The 24,072-nt window shown below is 41.3% G+C and overlaps 1 protein-coding gene across 15 annotated transcripts in view; it reads left to right on the top strand.

Annotated features, from left to right (window-relative positions):
• UNC80 (unc-80 homolog, NALCN channel complex subunit) overlaps positions 1-24,072 on the top strand; it is a 122,628-nt gene that overhangs the window by 36,574 nt on the left and 61,982 nt on the right. For 6 of the 15 annotated variants that reach the window (XM_074548052.1, XM_074548050.1, XM_014266942.3 and 3 more), the window contains 9 exons: positions 269-375; positions 855-1,014; positions 4,594-4,766; positions 10,485-10,697; positions 14,073-14,244; positions 15,793-15,926; positions 18,585-18,750; positions 22,123-22,326; positions 23,853-23,953. In XM_074548052.1, the coding sequence (XP_074404153.1) occupies positions 269-375; positions 855-1,014; positions 4,594-4,766; positions 10,485-10,697; positions 14,073-14,244; positions 15,793-15,926; positions 18,585-18,750; positions 22,123-22,326; positions 23,853-23,953 (1,430 nt within the window). The remainder of the gene's footprint in view (positions 1-268; positions 376-854; positions 1,015-4,593; positions 4,767-10,484; positions 10,698-14,072; positions 14,245-15,792; positions 15,927-18,584; positions 18,751-22,122; positions 22,327-23,852; positions 23,954-24,072) is intronic. The other 9 variants (XM_014266944.3, XM_074548054.1, XM_026793375.2 and 6 more) reach the window with 7 other exon arrangements.

Raw genomic sequence — 24,072 nt, 5'->3', positions numbered from 1 at the left:
TCCAATATAGTAGGCTAGTACTGAAATCCCACAGGCACTGTTCCTGTCTGTGAAAGAGAAATATTCCAAATTAACATTTGTTTGACAGAGAATATATCCCTTACAATTCCCAGGACCTGGCCTGGCACGGTAGTTAATACATGTTACATGAAAATGTTACTTTTTGCTTGTCTCTCATTTTCCCACACTTTAGTGTGGCCACTGTGGAGAAATAGATTATTCCAGGAAGAATGCTTAGATTTGCACTGAGTGGCTCGTTCTGTGACAGGGAACTGGCTGAAGCGCTCCTCCCTCTCTGGCCTGGCTGATGGGGTGGAAGATCTCCTGGATATCAGCTCTGTCGACCGTCTCTCCTTCATCAGGCAGAGCTCCAAGGTAAATGTGTCAGGCTGGATTACAGAGAGCTTAAAAAGGCAGGATCTGGCTGGTTTGAGCTGCACATGGGAACATTTTTATTCAATATGGACTTTGCAGCTAACAAGACTGTCAGAGAAGTCTCCAGAGTAGAGCCATGGCAATTTGACACTGGACTTCTGTACCTCAAGGTGAAGGCTAGGTTAAACATACACTGCTCTGGTGCACTCAGAGGAAAGCGCAGGCTCTGTCAACACATTTAAGCTTTAATTTTTGGTCACATTTCTCCTTCCTTCTTTGTCCTTCCACAGCCTCTCAAGAAGGACCAATCCTTTAAGCAGAAAGCTTAAAAGATGAAGTGCTTCAGCGTATGTAAATCCGTGCCAGAGCCAGCTGTGTTACTCTGGTGACCCTCACAGCCCCTCTGTAGATGTTTGTGCCCAACCAATGAGTGTCTAAGCAGGTTCCCCAGGCTGACCAGCCCCTCTGTCCCTGCACAGGTGAAGTTTACCAGCGCAGTGAAGCTGTCAGAAGGAGGGGGGCCAGGAGGAGGCCTGGACAACGGGCGAGACGAAGAGGAGAATTTCTTCAAGCGTCTTGGTAAATGGCGCACCTGCCGAAGACACCCATCCAAGCTCCATCACACAGAAGAAAAAGATGGTTAGAAATCAGGGTTCTCGTCTCCTTTTTGCTTTCTTTTTATCATTTTTTAAAAATATATTTCTTTCTGTATTTTACCCCTTTCCCTTTTTTCCTGCTTTCTCCATGGTTTTTGTCTCCATCGTAGCCTTCTCCAATTTTTTAGTCTTTGTAACTGTTTTCTTTCCCTTCCTTCTTGCTTTTGTTTTGATTTAGAAAAAAAGCTGTGGTAAAATCTTTTTTCTAAAAAAAATTCAGATTATCCAAATAAATTATGCAATACAACATTTGGGCTTTTAAAATCAAATCAAATTTGAAAAATTAATACTTGCTTCAAAGCACTTATTCAGTTCAAAATTAGGTGTGTAAATCTTCTGTTGTCCAATACAACAATTCCATCCGTTTTTTTGTTTAGTTTTGTTTTTTCAATTTGTAACTATTTGACAGTTTTAGCAAATATCAGCACAGAAATGGAAAACCCTACACAAACCTTGTTGTAATTATCTCTTTTCTTCTGTGTTTGCATGTCTAGTCTCTGCATACCATTTGTTAGGGATGCTGTCCCTTTTTCTTAGCACACAACATAAGAATAGAAACATTCCTTTTCTGTTCCACAGAAGTGTATTTAATTGTTATGTATTTTCAAAGTCAGCAATGTCTGAAAAGTGCTTTTATGAATAATACAAGGTCATGGTATAATCTGTTTTAAGATATCATGCAGTCATTGACATGCTCATGTTGTCAGCTCAAAGCACATCCTTCTTGCCAGGGGGATAACCTTGTCTCTTGAAGTTCTGTTACTTTTTTTTTAAGGCAACACAACTGGATTCCCAAAAACACACAAAAAGGAGTCAATTTTATTTTTTAGCATGATTTCTGTAGTTTTATAATATACTGCATTTTCTGGCATTATGTTTGGTTTTCTTCTGACATTGCACTTTGACATTGCATTGTGTGTATTTTGCCATCACCTGTCCCAGGCCTGCAGTGTAATGCATTTAAGTCATTTTTAAGGCAAGTGACAATTGCAAAATATAAGCATATCTTGTCACTGTAAATGGGTCATTATCTGCCACTGGTGAATGGTGGTGCCTTTCTATTAGCTCCTAGATGAAAAATATTGTTCCTTTGCGAGAATGCATCAGTTCAGCACCTTGTTGTAGTCTGGCAGCATTCCCCAGCAATGGAAGAATTGGTTTCTTCATCCACTGCTTTGTGCTAAAGTTGGTGTGAAATACTTCCACTATATTTTAAAAATGGTTAGAAATGGCTGAGGGGCAGTGAGAACTTTACAGAATATTTGCTGTATAAAATTATTTTTTTTAATCTTGCTAATACAAGAGTAATAAAAGTTTATGAGGCAAAGTGTGACAGTTAGGGAAGCTGTATCACTGTATCTACAAGGGTCTCTGATACTCAATGAGAGCCACATGGCTTTAGCAGAAATAGTTGTATCTGCCCTCTGTATGTCTGTGCTTGCATGTGCACAGTGATATCAGAGCCTGTTCGTGGTGGGACAGTTTATAAACCAGTAGAATTCTACAGCAGCAGTGCACTGAGCCTTCAAATTTCCAGTGCTTCCCTGTCTTCCCGACAGATCAATTTTTCTGTGCTTAACTAGGAGAGAATAAAAGCCTTTTAATGGCAGATGGGTGTACTGTTAAATCCCTCAAGATCTGATAATAAGCAGCATACTGGAACCTCTCTCTGCCTTCTCATTTCTGTCATTCATGGTGTTATGCTATTACTTTGCTCTTGTTTTTTTTTTCATGTGGTGTTTCCTCCTGTGTTTTTGGGTTTTTTAACAGTAGACCAAATTTAAGAGGTAATGGATAAAGGAGAAATAAATTGCATTAGAAATTATAAAAGGTAGAACAATTTGTGACATTATTTATGAACTGTAATCTTCATTGTGATTTATCATGTAGACCACTGGAAATTCTGTGTTACAGATGTATGTAAGCATACATATGTGTGTGTATCTGTATGTGTGCATATGTATACATATATCTACACATATATATTTACACATTCATGTGTAAAATATTTATTTTAAAGTAAATAAATATTTACCTATACCTCTTTTTACCTATACTAAGAGCACATAGCCATGTATAGAGTTACAGTGCTTTTATGTCAGACCCAAAATGTTCCTTTGGGCACTTACTGAAGATGCTGTTATGACAGTCATAGCAGGGAGGCTCAGATAATATATAAAAGCTATAAGGAAACAGGAGGACTTGGAAGGATGTTTGTAACTGCTCACATGTGTAAGCGTTCTACTTGTACTTTCCACTTGGTTTGATCCATTTCAATGGAGTATTTTCCCAGCATAGGAACATTTTGTTTGCTGGTAACTAGGTACAGCTCCACTGGAGAAAAAAAAGACAAGGAATTTGTAAAGAGGTCTCTTGAAATTTGATATCCCTCTGTCTTTTAGGGAAAAGTGAAGATCTACATTGTTATTTTCTGTTGTGACGTTTTTTGTGGTGCATAAATGCTTTCCAAGTAATTCTAGGAAGTGAGTTTCAGCCATCCTTCTTTCCTGAAGTAGACAAAAAGTCCTGTAGACCTAATGTTTTTACTCTTGTCTTTCAAATTATCTATATTTAAAACCAATTTTGAATTCTCTACTCTGTGTTCTCTTCTTTAGTGCTTTTTCCTTCAGTGTTCTGTAAATTTTGTACTTTTAGATGTAAACAGGGAGAGTATTATGGGCAAAGACAAAAAACCCAGAAACTGACTTTTCTTTTTTTTACCAAACACTTTGACCTTCAAACAGCTTTCCTTGTTTCTAATCTGTCTTTCTACCATTCTCTCAACTCTGTCATTACCAACTGCATAATGATCTTCTGCACTAGAAGTGCTAATTTGGATTAGTTGATTTAGGATGTGAACTCTATACATCGAATTTAAAATTGTCCCCAGGGTGGGATGCCATCATCATTTTTGAACTGAACTCTTTTCCATCCCAAAGCGCACAAGACCCTTCAAGGGAGAGAGGCTGGAATGATGATATCTAGGAGTTGAGGCCAGTCTCACATTCCTCTTCACTCTTGTGAAGATTGCAGATGTTTGCCTGAAAAAAGTGCTTGATTTCCACATGGACTACACATTCACTACTGATTTTTCTGTCCTAGTAGATGGTATATTACTAAATTGATCCATGAGGAATAAGGGTTATGCATGCTGCACTTTAAACTAAAAGGTAATAGAGAAGTAAGGTAGGAGATTATTAAGGAAAAAAAAAAGACTGTGAGCAAGATGATCTGTGTTAAACAGGTGGGGAGGAAAGACAGCATCCTAGTTCACCTGTGTTGGAGTAGCTCCTGGGCTTCCACACTGAGTGTGGTGGGACTGCTCTGGGCATATATCACTATGACTTGTACCAGAATCTGACTAGTTGTATGTCTGTTTCATGGAAGTCAGGAATGTTGTGAAAATGAACCTGTTATCTTCAAGATAACACAAGGAGACAAAGAGATTTACACTGAGGCTGTACTCATCGAGATTTTTGTTCCCCATTTTTTACTGGTGAGAGACTGTTCCCTTCTCTCTACCCCTCCCTGCATCCCCTCTGTATACTCTCTCCCTCTTTAGGTTGCCATAGCTTTGATGATCACTTGGCCTCCAAACAAGAAGGAGGAAAATCCAAGAACGTTGTGAACCTGGGAGCGATCCGCCAAGGCATGAAGCGCTTCCAGTTTCTGCTGAACTGCTGTGAGCCAGGCACCATCCCTGATGCCTCCATCCTGGCAGCAGCCCTGGACCTTGTAAGTGGTGATTGCTCTGTGGTTTCCTGCTGAGAGCGTGTGCACATGTGGTGCTCCACTGTCATTCACTAATGCTCCTCGTGCCCCACAGACAGAGTGTAAAGCATCACAGCAATGCCAGCTGCTGCTGGTGATGTTAGCTGGAGCTTTAGCATCTGTGAGTGGACAAGTTTGCAGACAAAATGGATCTTTTTTTTATTACATGGCTCCCCTTAACTGCATTATTGCCAGTGCAAAGCTTGTATTGTTGTCTCTGTACTTCTCTCACAGATGCTCTGTTTCTGCTCCTAGTGCCAAACTAGAGAATAAAGATTGAATAACTGCTTGGAGAGGTGCAGGAATTCCACTCTTAAGTTCTGACAGAGTTTAAGTGCATTTGGCAACACTGAGCTATTAGTTACCAGAGCCAGTCAGGGGAAAAAAAATTGTATCTCAGTATGCTTGATTTTAAATGTGGATATTGCTGATTTGCCAGTGCAAATCAAAGAAGTGACACAATCCAGTCCCTTCTTCCTGATATTCTGTATCTCCTTCCTTCTTATCCTTGCAGTTGTGTTTTTTAACAATCCCTCCCATTTCTAAAGCTGTGGCCTTCACCCTGTGATTCACGAGCCAGTGAGGGTCTGTGAGGTGTGTATGTGACAAGCAAGGAGTGTGACAAATACAGCTGTGAAAAACCAGCCAAATATTAGCAATTTCTCTGCATGCTGCTTTTTACTTCCTTCCCTAAGTGTTTGGCTGTGTGCAAGCTGAAAAAAGATTAAAAGATTAAAATCCACACGCTCTCTATCCCTTTTCTTCCCACGCCCCACGTCTCACCTGTGTGACTGCTGTGCCATTTGTGCTCAAATCCAGTTTTTTTGCTCTCTGCCGGAGGTCTCAGGCTCATGGACTCTGCCTTGCTGCTGGTGCTGTGCCCTGACCTGTGCTGCATTGCCTGCTCCATGGCTGGAGGGATGTTATGCTCTGTGCACCCCTCCTCTGGACCTTCACCTTGACCTTGCACCCTTGCTCTGCAGAGCCAAGCACGTCTGCATTGCTGTCAGTTCCCATCCAGCTCTGCTCTTTGGAGTGCTCCTCGCCCATCTTCCCACAGGCACGGGTTCCATTCACTGTTCCCCACACCTCCTGCCAGGGATTGCTGTTCCTCTGGATGGAAGCTGTGGGTGCAGGGGCTGACAGAGTGCCCTTCCTGGTGGCTCTTACCTGTCAGGGTTGCAGTGAGCTCACAAGGTGGCTTGCAGCCTGCTGAGTGGGTGACACCCAACTTAAGGCTTCCAGGCTGCCACCCTGTTCCAAATTCTTAGCTAACACAGGAAGGTGTGAGGTGCATGGGCAGGAAAGAGCTCATTCCTAGCCAGTTTGTCACCAGGAGCCTTCTGAAGATGCACTACTCTGTGTTCTGATAAATCAGAGGGTAAAATGGGGTTTGGTAATTATGTCCCTTTTGCCTGTTAATATCTTACCTAATTTTTAAATTTCCCAAATGCCTAAGCACAGACCAGCTTACTCTGCCCATGCATGCAGTCAGCTGGAAACTACCAGTCAGAGGGAGCTGTTTGAAGATGTCTGACTACCAGAGCTGACTTCTACAAACTAAAATGTAACTGTCTCTCCATTCCACTGAGTGATGCAGAAAATGTTGGTATTAGAATTTCTAAAAGGTCTTCAGCTAAAGATGAAGGAATCCTTGCTCTAACTATAGCCTTGGGAGACTCCAAGTACCTGTTCAGTTGGCATGTTGGCTGCAAAGTATGGAGATATATAGAAGTTTTGCAGTCACATGCAGTGTATATCTTAAAAGGTGACAGCCTGTCATCTCACTGTATTTCTTAATGGCAATGGAAAATTCCCACACTGTATGTCAGCAGAGTATACCCAAAATGAAGTATTCTGAGTGTTTTAACTTCTGTTTTCAGGCTTTTGAAGTAATAGTTTGAATCAGGTCTGATGCAAATGAAAAGCTTCTTAAGTCATTTTATCCAGCCTGGTTGCTAAGGCAACCTTTAAAAAATGAAAGGCAAACAGTTCCAGTTTCAGTTCTCCCATAGTTTTTCTGAGCATGCTTTATCATTCAGGTTTGCAAAATTCTATTCTTACAACAGCTTTGAAATCTTTGATCAACCTGGATGTTTGTTTAAAGAAACTAGAGCAGAGAAGCAAATGATGCATCCTTATGGAGCTAATAATTTTCTTGTGTATTAAAATAAGTGTTGCCTTAGGTTTAGTGGCAATGCAGTTCACATATTTTCCTAGAAGCAGCATCCATATTGACTAAATTTTTAAAACCACTATCAATATATGGATGTGAAAACATTCACTGATAATTGATACATTGCAGACAGCTTCATCTTTACGTCCCCAGATTAAATCCAGACTTTGCAATAGTAAAATTGATTTACTTTGGGATATTTCAGTCTATGCTTAAGTTTGTATTGAGGGTCCCAATAAACTGCTGTCCAGGATTGTGTTACTGTGTTACCTGAAGTATCCTAATTAGACTGCTGTAAATGACCAGCTTTTCTGTGACCAATATAACAGTGTGTGACACCTGCCAGCATTACAGTTCTCCAATAAGATGTGTGAGCTCATTTGTTGTGACATGTAAATCTTTTATCCTTGTTGGAATGCAATAGTTGTGCTGTTTTCTGGTAGGATTGTGTTTGAGGTGACCTCTGAAGTACAGGGACAGTAGAAGCAAAGTTTAAACTGCAACACTTTTCAATATCCTGGCTCCATGTCACCCTGGGTTTTAGGCAGACTGGATTGTTCCCATGTCCCTGTTCCCACGGCAGAAATATTTCTCTGTGGAAGTGCTTATGCTTGGGAAGGAAGTCCCAGATTGCTACAAACAGGTCCCAGAGCAAAAGACTGGGAACAAAACCAAAGAACTGTGTCATGGATTGTACTTGACCATTTTGTAGATATAACCAGAGAGGTTTGAACTAATTGGAACAGGCAATTCTCCAAGACACTGATTAATAATTTACTTGCAACCTGTCTTCATGTACCTGCTAAGACAGCTTTCATGTCAGACTCACTTTTGCTTAAACAAAGCAGAGCTACCCAGTCAGCACCTTTTGAGAATACTCAAATTTACCTTGGCATCTGTTAAAAGTAGGTTATTGGTATTACATGCCCTTTTTTCCTCTCTTGAAGAGAACAGAGCCAAAAATGAATTTTTGTTCAAAGTACCATGTAAACTTTAAGAAGGGACTCAAGGAAAAGTACCACTGATTGATTAGTGCCATAAAATTCATTGTTCTTGACAACAAAACTGGACATAGGTACTCTGTAGTGATAAAACTGCAGAATCAGGTTTACATGACCAATAATGTGATGCTGTGAAATTCCAAATCCACTCTGTATTTGGTTCATTCCACCCAGGTCATTTGCTCTTCAGAACAAATCAGATTATCTGTTGAAAAAATTCATTGGGATGACTTGAATTATTAACAAACTGGCAAATGAATGTGCTTTTATACAGCACAAAAACAATTTCAAGGTGTAAGACAATATAGCAGGTCTGATGTTAAAAGTGGGCTTGTGAACAGTTGCATAGGCATGGACAGGCTTGTGAGGGTATTTTGCTGCTGTGTCATGCGTTGACAGTGACCACGGTAACTTGTGTTCTTTTCAGCTGCTCATCACCTGCCTGATTAATTTCTCTCCATTTGTGATGTGTTTCTCTGTTGTGTGAATCCATCTCTGTTCATTCTGTCACATCTTCATCTTTCTCTTGCTGCTGCTGCTTCAGGTTTCTCAGAGCCTCAGGTAAGCAATCACAGGGAGCTGCTGCCCTATCATGTTCCTTCACACAGGAGGTCTTTGCAGGGATTTTTAAATAATATAGTGATTTTTAATTAATCCTGCTCCTCCCTTTGCCTCCCATCCTACATACCCTCCTTTAATTGTGCTAGCTGTGTGCTTTCATCGTGTTTACAACACTTTTCTTTACAGGATTCCCGTATGCTAAGAAATTTTGACTTTATTGCTAGTGGACTAAACCAATAGCAGGCTAAGGCTGGGGCTTTATCTCTTCAAGTATGTCTCCATGGTTAAGGTTTTACTTTGTGAGAATAACAGAATAAAATCCTCAGCTATTGTGTTCCACATTGCATGTGATCAACAAGTATTTAGTAATGTTTTTCCAGTGCTAGATATTAATTTTGTTTCTGGGTAGTGAGTGTCTGCATCCAGATTTCTGTCTTCTTCATCAGAACATCATGGCAGCTTAAATCTTCCTATTCAAGATAATCACTCTTTTTATTCTAAATGTTTGTAAAAATATGAGCAAAGGCTGCAAATGGATGTTGTGTCAGTAATTTTTTTAATCAAACTTTAGGAGCTTTGGTCCAAAATTTTTTGTTTTCAATTTTTGATTAAAACACTCTTGGATACTCTTATTTAATAATCAGCAGAGCATCTTACAGGGTCTCAGGGCCTGTCTAGTATTTATAGACCACATTTGACAAGCCCTTCTTTATAAGTAAATGCTGATCTGCTTAAATTATTTCATTAAAGCTATCAGCAGCTAAAAGTGTGTAACACGTTTGTGCTCTGTGAAATCCCTGTTAGTGAACCTTTTAAACCTGCTGGGAAACTGTAGGCATTGTTGTATTCTTAGTTTAACAACCTGCTTTTTGCAAGAGTTTTGATTGTAGAAATTGAAGGAAGAAAGGGGAAAATTAAATGGAAATTAGGAAATCCATTTGCTTTTTAGTCATTTTCTGTGTCTGTAAGGATGTTATTTTGGCAGTTTAGACTGCTGGGGAAAAAAGCTACTCCTGAGTCTGAGCTACCCTTTAGGAAACAAAATTACTGTGTCCATTTTTTGAACATTTCTGGAAGTTTCAAAAGCATTCTTTATTGGTCTAACATGTGTCCTGCTGGGTGATTTAATATAACCTAAGATACATTCAATATAATTTCTTCCATTAAAGTGATTCTTCCAAGCCAGGGACAGGAGGATTTTCCTCTGAAAACTAGTCAATCCTTTCAAAACTCAGCTTCCTGCTGTTATTTCAGTACTGAATTGTTAAGGTGATTGAAATTTGGGCAGTGAAATTTTGTTGACTTACACCAGAGTAATATATTTCTGGCTCCGTGGGTACTAATTATAACCCCAAAACAGTCCTTTTCCTAGTTTTAACAAGCCTCCATTTTTGCTCTCATCCCCAAGATTCAGAAGCGGAACCTAAAGCAGCAGATGCTAGGATCTGTGTGGCCGTGGTGTCATTTGTTCCTGCAATATTTGCAACCTCAGTAGCAGAACTAAAACTTGACTTTTTTGTGCAGTAACAGTGCCATGGCGTCATTTGTTCCTGCAATATTTGCAACCTCAGTAGTGAAGGTGGAACTAAAACTTGATTTGTTTATGCGGTAACAGTGCTAGATGCACGCTTCTGCTTTTGCAGTTAGGTGGTTTCTGAAGGACAGCAGTGCAGAGGGGTATAATGTTCTTTTTAAGTTTATATTGTGTTTCTTTCTGCCTCTCTAGTGTTTGGACTGAGCAAGACTGCTCAGAGTTTATGAGCTCAAGAGGTGAGATGATGCAGAGAGACTCTGGTGTCACCTTTTTATGGAGACACTGCTCATACCGTGTGACTCCTTGGCAAGCTGGCAAAGCAGTTTTTAAAGCACAGAATACTCTAATGTTCAGAGAGCTTCTCCAGTGTGTGCTTTGCTTCTGAGGTGATTTTTTTGCAAACGTTTCAGGAGGCTCCCGTGGTGGCACGAGCAGCCCTGTTCCTCGAGTGCGCGCGCTTTGTGCACCGCTGCAATCGCGGCAACTGGCCCGAATGGATGAAGGGCCACCACGTCAACATCACCAAGAAAGGGCTGTCCCGGGGCCGTTCTCCCATTGTGGGCAACAAAAGGAACCAGAAGCTGCAGTGGAATGCAGCCAAGCTCTTCTACCAGTGGGGAGATGTAAGTGTTGGTTTCTCTTCTGCTTGCGTTAAAAAATATGGCGAAATATGAAGGTGATTGGATCCTATACAGATTTCAGTCCTTGTAGGATGGGGATTCAGAAGCCTTCCTTCCCACCTGCACTTCACAGCCTGCCAGGATCCCCCCTTCTCCTAAAGGAAGTGACTTTGCTAGGACATGTTCTCCCCAAGGGTCTGTTTGGCCCATTCTCCTTTTTCCAGCACTTGTCATATGTGAATGGCTGAGGAAGAAGGAAGATGTGGGCTGTGATACTACGTTCTGTTTTTCTTACTTTTTCTTACTTCCAAATATATTTAGCTTCTTACTTCCAAAAATATTTAGGGTTCCTAGGTATGGTGCTGTATATTTAGTAATGAGTTTCTCTTTGCTGTACTTAATTCAGTTTCTCTTTGCACCCATACAGGCTGTTAGTACTTAGAATTCTTTGGCAAGGAATTCTACACAGCTACTATGAGTCATGTAAAGAATTGTCTGTTTTTCTTTGGCACTTGAATCCTTCAAGTTTTATTTGATTGTGATCTCTCACCATGCAGGAAGGAGGCAATTGCCTTATCAGGCCCTATGAAAGTCACTTGGAATTTCCTTGTAAAGCCCCCAGGATATAATTGCTGAACATCTGACATGTACGCAGGTCATTTCTCACAACTCACAATGGGGGGAGAAGTTCCTTTGACTGATTTCAGATGTCTTTCTGGAAGTGAGCTTTGTGCTTCTCACCTCTTCTGAAAACCAGTGAGCGCCATGACTCCCATACCTACAGAAAAAGAAGACATAAAATCCAGTGCTTATGGAAATTTAAAAATCATGTTCTGCCTTGCTGACTTGAATTCTTGTAGGTTAAACCAACATGTGCTTCTCAGTGGAGAACCTCAAAATAAAGCTGACCATATTAATGCATTCCCACCACAGAACAGCCCAGGGGACAATCCAGCTTGGGTCTTAGAACCTGAGCTTGGTGTCTTTGCAGATCTCCTCCTCCCATTCTTAAAGCCAACTCAGAAAATGCTACCTTGTCATCCTACTCTCTGGTAAAGTCTCAAACACGGGAGATTACCTTAATAACAGCACAAATGCCAAAGTTCCTTGAAAAAGTAAATAGGGTGAAGGTATTTGTTTCTGTATTCCATGAAGTCACTGCCTTAGCCTGACTCCTTTGAGAACTCCTGTTAAGTGGAGAGCATAGGATTACATGGTCATTGAATTTTTGCATGTTTTCAGAGAGCCAGAACTCTGAAAGCATCTCTGTTTGTAGATGCTGTGCTTCTAGACATTCCCTTTTCTCAGATTCTAAAAAAAAAAAAATGAAGAAAGACAGTAACTATTAGAAGCCAGTTAGATTCCCCCTCAGCCATCATTTTTAGCAACTGATATACCTGACCTGGAAAAAGTCCAGGAAGGTTTTCTTTTCATAATGTCAAAAGTATTGCCATGTGATTCAAGGTCATAAGAAAGGAGCCAGGGAGATCTGAACATAGGCAATTTAGCGTAATTGTGTTCCTCTTAACCTTAATGGCATCGTAAGACTCATCTGGATGCATTCTCCATTCTAAAACTAGTGTGTGTTTGCTGCTGCTTAGGAACATTTCAGAAGGGAAAAGCCTTGCATTTACTAACTGTAAGATAAGATAAGATTTGGAGAGTAGTTTTAGAGTGTGGATTATTTTCCTTTTTCTGCAAGGTGTCTTGCTGCTCACTCATATTTCTGATTCTTCTCACTGAAGGCCAGAAGAATTTATTTACCCCCAGCCTCCCTAAAAACCATCAGAGAATCACAGTGACTTGGACTGCCCATGGCAGGAAAGAACCTTTTAAATCAAAAGACCTTACTTGTTCTGCTGTCTTTTAAAATAATACAATGTTAAATCTATTCTGATCAGGTTAGTCTGCCACTTCCTTTGACTGCTTCTGTTAAGTGGACTTTTGGTTTTGCTTCTCTTTGTGCTAGTAAACTGAAAATACAGAAAACACATGTCAGGAATTCAGTGCTCATTAAATGGGAAGCTGTGGGATTATGTCTTACTGCTTTAACATTAGGGTGGGCTACACAGCATAAATAATACATGATAAATTACTGTTTTATGGCATGCAGAACATTTCTTCCTTTAAATGCCGAAATTTCTTCCTTTAAATGCCTGAAATATGAAAGGCAAAAAATTGGGATGTGTGCAATTCCTTTAGCAGTGTACAGGCTCAGAGATAGATGAGATTGACAACTATTTGTGTCAGCATGCAAACCACAACAGTATCGCCTCATTCTCTTTATGTAGCAGTCTACCCTTTCCCCTGTTGTTGGGTTTCAGAGGAAGTGTTTACTAGCAAGAATAAGTGACCATTTATGTATTTCAGTGTCACTTCATCCACAGGGGGAAAATTGCATAGTGCTGGCATGACCATCAGTTCTGACTTGTAAAATATTTAGAAAACCTCCTTACTGTCTTTGTCTAAAACTATCCCATACTCAAGTAGGCCAAATGAATAATGCTGATGAAAACTGTAATTTAAAACATCTCTCCCCTCACAAAGTGATGACCTCGCAGGATAAAATTTCACATACTTATCTGTGTTCTACTCATGCATGTGCAGCAAAGAAAATCAAGACAGTTCTCAAGAGCTCTCAAGTGTCCTGGCAGGAAAGCAATCTCCTTGCTCACACACCCTTACCTGGAGCTTGCTGACAACACCACGAGGGCTGTTGACATGCTGATAGTGATGCTGGCAAACAGCCATGATAAACAATCAGTTTAATCAATCACTTTAAACAATCAGTTGCTGGAGAGTGTAAGATGGAAATCTGACTGACTGCTCTTTCCATGGATCCTCTGTACACCATTATCCTTGCACCTTCCCAGCTCCTATAAGCACTTTCAGCTCATTTTTGGGAATTGCATCAGATGTTCCTCCTTTGAAGATGGAAGCAGGCTTTCCCATTGGCATTTAACTGTCTTGTGGAGGATATAAGGACTGTTACTGGGTTCCTTATTCACTACATGTTTTCTTTAAGCAGAAGGCCTACATTCTCAGTGGAAAGACTTAGCAAAAACCTGGAATAAATATATCAAAGGAACAAAGAAAAGTGGAAGAAATTCCTAGTTCGCAATGACCTAATCTCCGTCTAGCTGCCAGTTTGGAGGGGTTTATTGTTTAACTAAATTTACTGCAAGTTTTCATGCTGAAATTTTGACATCCTGACACTTTGCAAATTTTTGTTGACAAAAAGGGGGAAATAAGTTATAATTTTGATAGCAGTTTGTCCTCTAGTGTCCCTTTCTCCCCTTTAGACAGTAAAAACAAAGGCAGGGCGCTGTGGTAGGGCTGAAATCCTCACCTGCTGTGCTTGTGTTCGTCCATCTGCAGGCCATTGGTGTCCGCCTCAACGAGCTGTGCCACGCGGAGAGCGAGAGCCCTGCCAACCTGCTCGGCCTCATCTATGATGAGGAGACCAAGAGGCGCCTGAGGAAGGAGGATGAGGAGGAAGACTTTTTAGATGACAGTAAGGAGACTCCCTTTACTACAAGAACCCCCGCTTGTAAGAACCTCTGCTTTAGGAGCACTTGTTATTTTTTTTCTCTTTTCATTTTCTTGCCACCCAGCTGTATTTCCCAGTCCCTCACTTTCACCCCAGCTTCCTCCCCTGTTCTTTTTGCTGTGAAACATGACAGATGTGTGACAGTACGGAAAGACTTGGATGGGAAAGGGAAGGGGAAACCAGGCAGTGAGCTGCAATTGCTGCACACAGAAACTGCAGTTGCAAGCAGGGTCATAATTTGTTTCTTGAGCCTTGCTGTCACCTGAGCGTCTAAAGTGGTTCAGGCTCCATTCCTCACAGTTACTTCTGCCAAAATATTTATATAAGATCAGCCATTTTTCAGTTTCTGAACATTGAAGGGTCAACTCACCCAATGAGAATTGGCACAGCTCTGCTAAAGGCTTTTAAATCTTGACTTCAGTATAGTGCCTGATTTTCAGGCAGAAATGTAAAAAAAAGGCATCATTAAAAATCTGTATAACAACGTGATGATGAAAACACATACATTTGTGCCTTGTGGAAGAGCTGTGACAGATCACTGATTCTGAATGTCTGTATAGGCATGCAAGTTATAGCAAACCTTGTGAACCAAAATAAGTTGTCAAAACACATCCTGTTGTAGCTGAAGGTGGTAGCAAATATTATGTGCTCTTTTAGACCATTTGTGTGTGCATGTGTGCTGCAGTTTACTGGTGCTTGCCTGCCTGTACTGTTGTTCCCCATTGGTTGTAGTGTTTTATCTTCTGCTTTCTCTTCCTGTGGTTCTGGATTTGTTCTTAGCACTGCATAAAAGCCCACTTTGGGCAGTGATATAGCACATGGATTGCTTGCACAATTACAGAAGCCTGACTTAAAAGGAGGCTACATTTTCTGGTTATGAGGGTAGTAATTAATAATAATAATGGGAAAAAATATCTATTTGGTAGCTAGTCATAACTCCATTATTTGAGATAATTTTCTACATTTGAAAATTTCTGTATTTTCCAAAACTGCAAAAGATTTGACTAAATGCAAAACTGAAAAGGAAAAGAAGGGTATCTACTTCTTAACCTTTATTAGCCTCAAATGACACATATAGAACATGTCACAAACTTGTGCTTAGTTTAGTAGGTACTTCAACATAACATACTATTATATTGTTAATAATATTATTATAATATACATTAATATTATATTATTAATGTATAGAATAATGGGATTATCAATGTATTCAATATCAATGTAATGCAGTCTAATATAATAAATAATACAATATAATATAGCACAATACAATACAATATATAATTAACATAATATGTAATGTACTGTAACTTAATATTATACAATCAATGTAAGATAAATGTTAGTATTATTTCATGTGCTGGTAAATCCATGGTTGCTATTTGATTGATTCTGTTTCCTTTAGTGTAGGCAAGGTGGCACAGAAGTGTGGGGTTTCCTGTTTTCCAGTGCAGCTTGCATCGTGCACCATATGTGACAATGTCCATCACCTCTTGGCTCCAGATCTTGCCTTTGCCCCTTGCTCATGACAGAAATATTCTTTCCCAGGCACTGTGAATCCTACCAAATGTTGTTGTCCCTTTGCACTAAAAATGGCAGCCTGTCAGCTTCTCCTGGAGATAACCACGTTCCTGAGAGAGACCTTTCCCTACATGCCCAGGCCACGCACCGAGCCTCTTGTGGTAAGTGGTCCACACTCACTGGAGAGGGCTTTGCCCACAGAATCCCAAATTCCAGGCTCTGAGGAGAGGTAGAGTGGGGTAAAAACTCCAGTGGATCTCTGCAGGGAGAAAGGAGCCATTGTGTGGTGAATAGAAGGTGGTCAGGGTACATGAAATGGGTTGGTGAAGAAGTTAAGGCCATGGAAGCACAACGTGTGCTGCTGGAAGTTAAAATAAATTTCCGAAGAGAGAAGAGGGATTGAGGAACAAAGGGTGGGGGACTTGGGTAGACTATAGGAAGTGACAAGCTGAAATGCTCACTTGCTGATTAGCAGTGGCCAGGGATTGGAACAAGACAGGGGAAGGGAACAGAATGGTTTGCAGAGAATTTGCCAGAACTATAAAGGTGCAAGATTGGTTTGAGTCAGACCCAGAGAATTGCAGGGAGAATGGGAAGAAAGGAAGGAGATGGGGACAAAGAAGCAAAGACAGAAAAAAACTCCATGACACTCAAGAGGCAAATCCTGGCATAAGCAGTAAACTAAACAGCTGGTTAGCTGACACTAACCTGTGTCACCTGTGAATAGCAGAACACATGAAAACTGATTTTAAGTGATTAATTCTTGTGTGGATTTTCTTATGTCTAGTACTGTGGTTTAACATTACCTTTAGCCTGTTGTTTCAAAAAACACGCATGCACACAGTCATCTGTTGACAAGTTGTGAGAATTAACTGCTCACTTTGAAAATTTAAAAAGGTTTATTAACCCTTAACAAAAATACAACAAGAGGACTACATAAGGAAAAATTTGCAGTGCTGGGAACTGCCCTATGGGAAAAACAGGGGACATCTGAACTGTAATAACTATACATGACCAAAGTTTTTCTTAAATATTCACAGAATAGTCATCCCTTAATTGCAAGAGCCAATCATCTCCTTATCCATTTGTAATAAAGTTGAGTTGACTGTGACCCTCAGCTTCAGAGGTGGTTAGCACAGAATATGAGAATTGAATGGCTGACATAGTTTCAGCTTTTAAGCCAAATTTCTTTAAGAGATCAGGATAAAAATTATAAAGAAAAAAAAAGAAGTTAAATCTCCATGAAGGATTTAGCCCTACTATCCTGGCTTTTGCTAATGACAGATCAAATTTTAGTCATGGCAATTATGCTTGAGAGGCTGATTTGTCTGGATAGTGTTGTAATTAGGTTCTGAAAACGAGTCCAAAGGCTGTAGATGACCTCTGATGAAATGACTCAGCCCCAAGATGTGCAAGAAGGACAGTTTTAAAAAGCAATAAATTCAGCAAAATCCTCCTTAAATACACTGGTGATATTATAGCATAATTAATGACTGCATCCACAAGCAGGATAATACCATGGTTTAGAATTCATGTCATTAAGTACTTAGGCTTGGAACTAAGAATATGTTGGATAATGAAGGTCAACACAAATCAGTGCTTTTATGTGAGCTAGAAGTGCAACAGGTTAATCACTTTCTAGACTTGTGTCTGGGAAACAAAGAGGAGGAATTATTCTGTGAGCTATAGGTGAAAGAAACCTCAAGGGCTCGTTATATAAGAGTCTGTAAGAAAAAATGGCCATAGAGTGTTGCTTCTAACTTTGTGCAGAGGAAAAAAAAGGAGTAACAATAATCTAGATTAAAATATTAATTCTGTATTTTTGGAGTGATGCTTCCTTTCCAAGAAGATCAGGTACATAATGTAATGATCCATATAGCTGGAGTTTCAGTAGAGCAGATCTCACTTCCACTGGTGTTTGTAGGCAGACCTGTTCCATAGGTAGGAGCACAGCCATGGAGGCCTTGAAGAACTGAAACATTTGCCACTGAACTAGTTTTGGTGAGCTAGGTAACTACCAATAGAGCAGGCAGACTTGCCAAGGCTGTGGGCTGAGTGAGCTCCTGTGTGTGGGTCCTGACTGAAGTTTCACCCAAAGCTCTGGACTGATCATGGAGCAGATACAAGCTCATTTTGCTCACAGCTGGAGCCACTCCAAACCCACCTGGATGTGTTCTTGTGTCACCTGCTCTGAGTGACCCCAGCTTGACAGGGGGGTTGGACCAGGTGATCTCCAGAGGTCCCTTCCAATCCCAATAATTCTGTGGTTGGTAACTCTTCCATCCTGGCAGGTGGGTCATCCTGCTGCAAGGCCAAAGAGCAGTTGGCTTAGATGTGATTGAAATAAACCCCATCTGAAGCAGTTCTTCCTGAAGAGCTGGGGGTGTTCAGCCTGGAGAAAAGGGGACTCAGAGGTGACCTTACCAGTCTCTACAGCTCCCTGAAAGGTGGTTGTGCTTAGGTGGGGTTGGGCTCTTTCTCCAGGCAGCAACAGGCAGAACAAGCAGACGCAGCCTTAAGCTGCACCAAGGGAAATATAAGTTGGATATCAGGAAAAAGTTTTTTAAAAAGAAAGAGTGATAAAGTTCTGGAATGGCCTGCCCCTGGAGCCAATGGAGTCACCATCCCTGGATGTGTTTAACAAAGCCTGGATGTGGCACTGGGTGCCAGGGTTTAGTTGAGGTGTTGGGGCTGGGTTGGACTCGATGTTCTCGAAGGTCTCTTCCAACCCAGTGATTCTGTGAATCCTGTGAAGCTTCTCTGGTTGCAGTGGGAGCTCACACTGCTGGCACATGTGTGTGGTCTCCATTCTGCTGCAGGACCTGGAGAGCTGCAGGCTGCGGCTGGATCCCGAGATGGACCGACACAGGTATGAGAGAAAGATCAGCTTTGCTGGGGTTCTGGATGAAAATGAAGATTCAAAGGATTCCCTGCACAGCAGCAGCCACACCCTCAAATCTGAGGCTGGCTTCGAGGAGAAAAAAGGTTTGTCAGAACAATAAGGCTTTTGTACTCTCAGGGCTTGTGAAGTGGCGCTTGATTTTGTGTTTTCATTTGCATAGACTGTGTTAAAAAGCAGGCAGCCATGGAGTCACGTGGCTTTAAACCATTTCTGAGACGCTTTCGGCCTTCAGGGTTCAATATAATGAATGTGAGAAGCAAAGATGTTAAATTTTATAAAACTGTGCTATGACTGAAATCGATTGAAAGCTTTGCACAATTGCTAAAAAAGGAGCAAGCCTTGTTTGAAACTGCCTCTTAGTGAGATGCTGAGAAAAGAATCATCACTATTTGATTCACTGTAAATATAAAGATCAAAAGTGGTGTTTGTTTTTTAATGATCACAGTTTTTCACTTTGGGGAAATCACAGATAGAAGGGAAGATTGGTATTTTTCCATGGAAAATCTATATGGGTTTGGAAGTCATGGCATCACAACAAATTAGTGTGATTGGCCTCTTGAATTCTTTGCTACCACATGAAAAATCCACTGTGTGGCTTGTGATGGCTAGCAGATTGATGTTACCAACATCCTCTATAGTGTACAAGCAGACTTCAAGCTCACTGTGTTTGCTGAGAGCAGCAGATCGTTTCCATTTTTGAGCCATCTCATGCAAGACTCACATTCTATCTGATGGTACAAGTGTTGCAATACAATATAGTCATTGTGTGTGTATTTGCAATTAGAGACTAAACTGCCAGAAGTCTCTAGATCACCCTCTAACAGGTTTCCTAGAACATTTTACATTCTGTCTCATAGTAGTAATTTACAGGTGCAGGGATTAAAGTGATAATTTTGATTATTGCTTGAAAAGGTTAAATGTTTAATGATTGTTTCACAAGAATGAGGTCTGTGGCTGGTTTTCCTCTCAGAACTGTAATGTCTATTAATGAATTGGAGGAGCTTTTATTGACTTCTGCCAGCTTTGGATAAAGTTTATGTTGTCTTCAGCTGTGACCTTGCCACAATTACTGGAGAAAATATTAGAAATGCTTCCAAGACTTGTGTGGTGTAAAACTTTCCCCAAACCTGTGTGTCTGGTGGGCCAGTTACTTCTGTGCAGACCCACCTAAGAAAGGTGAGCTGGATAAATTGATGCTCAACCTCATTTTGTCTATGCTTGGTATATTGGCAGCCCAGAAAAACACACAGCCTTATGGTCTGTCTGTTAGTCTTAAGATGTGTGGGATAAGATGTCTCTGTCTGTTTAGATGAGAAGAAGTTTAGGTTGAGGTTGGGGTTGTTTTTTTTTGAGGATACCTTCAAGCAGGCAGTCCTGCTGGAAATTGCTGGTAGAAAGTCTCTAACTATCCTCTTTATCTTAGAGACAATGCTGACTTAGCTTTTCCTTTGCATGTTACTGTGCTACAGGCATAATGGATTTTTGCAAAGATAGTATTGACTTTCTGCACCCTTTTCCCCATTAAACTACATTTTTCTGCGGTTTTATTTGAGTTTTCTTTCCATTTCCCCTTTTCCCTAAGCTGTTTTCCTTTACTAAAGCTGCCTCTTTAATGATTTTAGATGTGGAGAAAGTGACTGTGATAGGAAGGTTGAATCCTAATATACTTTAGCAAAAATGTAATTCCAGTATTTTAGAAGCTTAATAAATGCAAGGTAATGTTATATTTTAAAATTACAATAATTATGTTCTTCTCTTTGGCCACAGCATATTCTTCTGGGAATCCACCTGGGCCAAACACTGCAGAGGCATCTTTCATAATCTACACTTTCCTAGATAAGAAAACGTTGTTGTGTGAATGTAACTAAGTTTTGCTTGCCTGCAGTGAGGGGTTTATTTATCTCAGACTCTTTGATGAGTGCTAATCTGTTTCCCCTTCATTTTTCTGGAGTGTTAAAAACTTTGCTCTCATTGCTCCCCCCAGGCATGGCTTAGCAGCTCCCCCAAAGCCACGGGTTTACTGTATAGAATCTGCTCCAGGTAGGTCTGAAATGCAGACACCACAGCCAGGTAGATGCAGGCTCTCAGATGATCACAAGCACTCTTTGGGTACCAAAATGGGATTCTGCAGAGCTCATGAAATGCAGTTACATGTGCTGAAGCAGTCTGGGATTCGTGGAGCTGATGGGAACATTGTTCAAGCAGAAGCGATTGCTGAGGAACTTAGCATGGGCACTTGGAGGGAGCTTCTTGGGTCACCCAGCAGTGGTTTGCCAACTGATTTGTGAGGACTGAGGGGTAGCTCCCAAAATATCCAGCTGCCTTTGACCAGGATGCTAGCCACTGGAAATGGGAATTCCATTCTGGAGGAGCTGGGGGCAATCTCAGGAGTGAAGGTGTGTTTGCTTTATGCTGAAACCAAAATACAGTTCCATTTAAATCTTTTGCTTACCCATAGTATCCAAAAAGCTCTGTGCTGTTGGTTCCCAACCATACACCAAAGGTAATTGATCACACATGGCCTTGCCTGGTTAGACCTGCAGTAAAATGACTGAGTGTTGCAACATTTGGACTGACATACTGCCATGTACTGCCTTTGAACTAGGAGGAGAATGAAAGTGCAAACAGTTGGTGCTTTAAACATTGAACCATTCCATGTCTGTGCTCATCAAAAATGCAGAGTGTCACTGGATGTTGTTAATGCCTGAAAGCTGCTGATTTGTCTGAAGGAGAAGATCTACGTGCTTCTGTTTCCTCTAAAGCATTCTAATGATGAAGAGTAACATGCAGAGACACGGATTTATGCAAACCTCACTTCAGAGAAGCCTTGAGTGCTAGCCTCATGGAGCAGACTCCCCTCTTGTATAAATAAATCATTGATCCTACTGCAGAGCTCAGGGAGGTTTACAGAGCCCAGGCCCATGGGAAAATAGGTTTGTCCAAGGTGCCTTGTTCATGCTTGGGATTCAGCCAGCTATCCATAGCAAGAGGTGATGCTGCACTAATGGAAACTCTAAGGACTGGCAAAGAAAACTGCAATTCACATCCATTGGGCAGACCCTGCTTCCTGGCAGGAATTGATTCAGTTTGGTGTGAATTGTAGGATTTTCTTGTCCACACTTTGGGTTTCTGTTAGTGCAGATGACTCCACTTGCTGGTGGTTGAACAAGGGCTAATTCCAAATACAGACAAGGCCTGAGGTGATGTACCAGATCTCCAGGATTTGAGATGTTGACCACACTTTTGTGAAGCATCTTTACTCCCCGATTGATCGAGCTGCATTGGCGTTGGCTTTGGAGGGAGCCTCTGACCCCACTCTGATTCCCTGGCAGAAGATGCTGCAAATACAGGCTGGCAGCAAAGGGCTGGGAGGGCGGGGAGGGCCAGCATCTCTTTCTTTTTTAAATGGGGAAAAATTAAGGGGAAAAAAGTCCTCTTTTATTCTTTCAATACAGTTCCCAGCAGGAAGATCAGGATAGGAGGCTCCCGCTTGCTCCAGATTAAAGGAACCCGCAGTTTCCGGGTGAAGAAGGGGGGTTCCCTTTCCAGCATTCGCCGGGCCGGCAGCCTAAAGAGCACCAAGTTATCACGGCAGGACTCAGAGTCTGAGAATGAGGAGCTGCAGCTGTCCCACAGCAGGGACACTGTCACTGATATAGGTAACTTAGATGAGTGGGCGGAAAGGGAGGGGACAGCAGGAAGGATAAAAACTCTTGATGTGATCCCAGCAGAGCTAGAAACGATGAGAGAGATCCCCACCTCTGCAGGCTAGGAACAACCTAGAGCTCTCTTCAGGGGCTGCCTGGGCCAGGGCCTGGGAGGAGCACGGTACAAATCCTGGGTGCAGTGTCAGCTCCATGCACAGCTTGTCAGCTCAGAACTGTGTTAAAGCATGAGCTCTTAGAATGCTGGCCTGCCAGCTGAACGCTTGCCGTCTGTAGGGGAGCACATGCACCTGTGTATCTGCACATACACACACGCCCCTAAATCACAGGATATCATGAATACATGAGCTGATATGTATATATGATATTTTATTGTCCATAGCAACAGATTGGCTATATGTGTGTATATATTTATATATAAACACATATATATTTAGGCATGTACTTCATATTCTGTGTCAGATATGATGTCATAAGCATGTCTGGTGACATGTAAAACATGTATTCATATATGCAGAGCATTAACATTCACATGCTGCACACTATATTTCTACATACTGGCACATAGATTTATTTTTGTGGTTTACAGGTGCTTTCTTTAGTATTTAAAAGATGGATGTCTGTAAATTTATCTTATGGGAACAAGATGTGCATCCTAATTTGTGAAATCTCCATCACAGTTGAATTAAAGGGCTTCCCTTCACGATTGGTGTTTGCCAATAGCTGTGGATACATTTAGAGCTGGAATAACCTCCCAAGTTTAATGGTCATTTTTACGTTGCCCAAAAGATGCTTCAGTAGGAGAACACAGAGAGTGGGATTGTCAAATCAGTAAACTTTGACGAGTCACAGTACACTTAAAGAAGAGAAAAAGGGTAAACTGAAAGTAATTTCCAGCCAAGTCCTAATATCATTAGTATTAGTTTTATAGGAGGCCCATAGGGTGTGAAGTGGTTAGGGGAAAAACAGGGGCCAGTGAAATTCTCAGGGAAATCTCTCCCTTGGCTGAGGTCTGAAGTGTTCTAGAATCAGGATTTTTTTCCCCTTTCATCCCCATGGCATTAGCAGTTCTATGGGCAATTAGCAGGGATTTTCCTGTTGGCATTTCCAGTTGGGTGCCACTTCTGGTTGGATTTTTGCTGACTTTTTTAACCACAGAGCCCAGTCAATGCAGATCACTAAACCAACCATTTGCAGCATCTGAATGGTGCAAAGAACTTGTTTATGCCGGTTTTGGATTATCCATTTCCCTTCCATTAAAGAAAAGCAAATAAAAATGGAGGGACAGACGTTTACTACTGACAAGATGGCCCATGGGTCAAGTCCAAATAGTTCTTGTAAGTGTCAAGCCAGCAGAGGACTGGGGAGGGATGTCCCGATGCAGACTTTCCAGTGTGACATATTCTGTGTACTCTCATCTGTTCCCACAAGGCTGGCCTGGCTTACAAGTGCTGTCCCTAGTCTTAAAGCACACAGGGAGCAGTAAAAACAACAACCTTTTGGGTATTTTTCTTTTGAAGAAGGGAGCCCTTGGAGCGCGAGCGAGCCCAGCATCGAACCCGAGGTACTGAGCAGCACGGGCATGGAGGAGAACTATCACCGGAACATGTCCTGGCTGCACGTAAGTACAAGCTGCCAGCAGTGCTCCCAGGGATGGCATTTTCAACTAAAAACACCTTGGTCTGGCAAAAAACAGATCACAGTTTGTGCTTTTCCCATATAGCATAAAGGATCTCAGGT

The sequence above is a fragment of the Zonotrichia albicollis genome, chromosome 10 (assembly GCF_047830755.1).
Source record: "Zonotrichia albicollis isolate bZonAlb1 chromosome 10, bZonAlb1.hap1, whole genome shotgun sequence".
Taxonomy (NCBI): Eukaryota; Metazoa; Chordata; class Aves; order Passeriformes; family Passerellidae; genus Zonotrichia; species Zonotrichia albicollis.
Note: the sequence above shows the minus strand (reverse complement) of the source record. Positions and strands in the feature narration are given on the sequence as shown.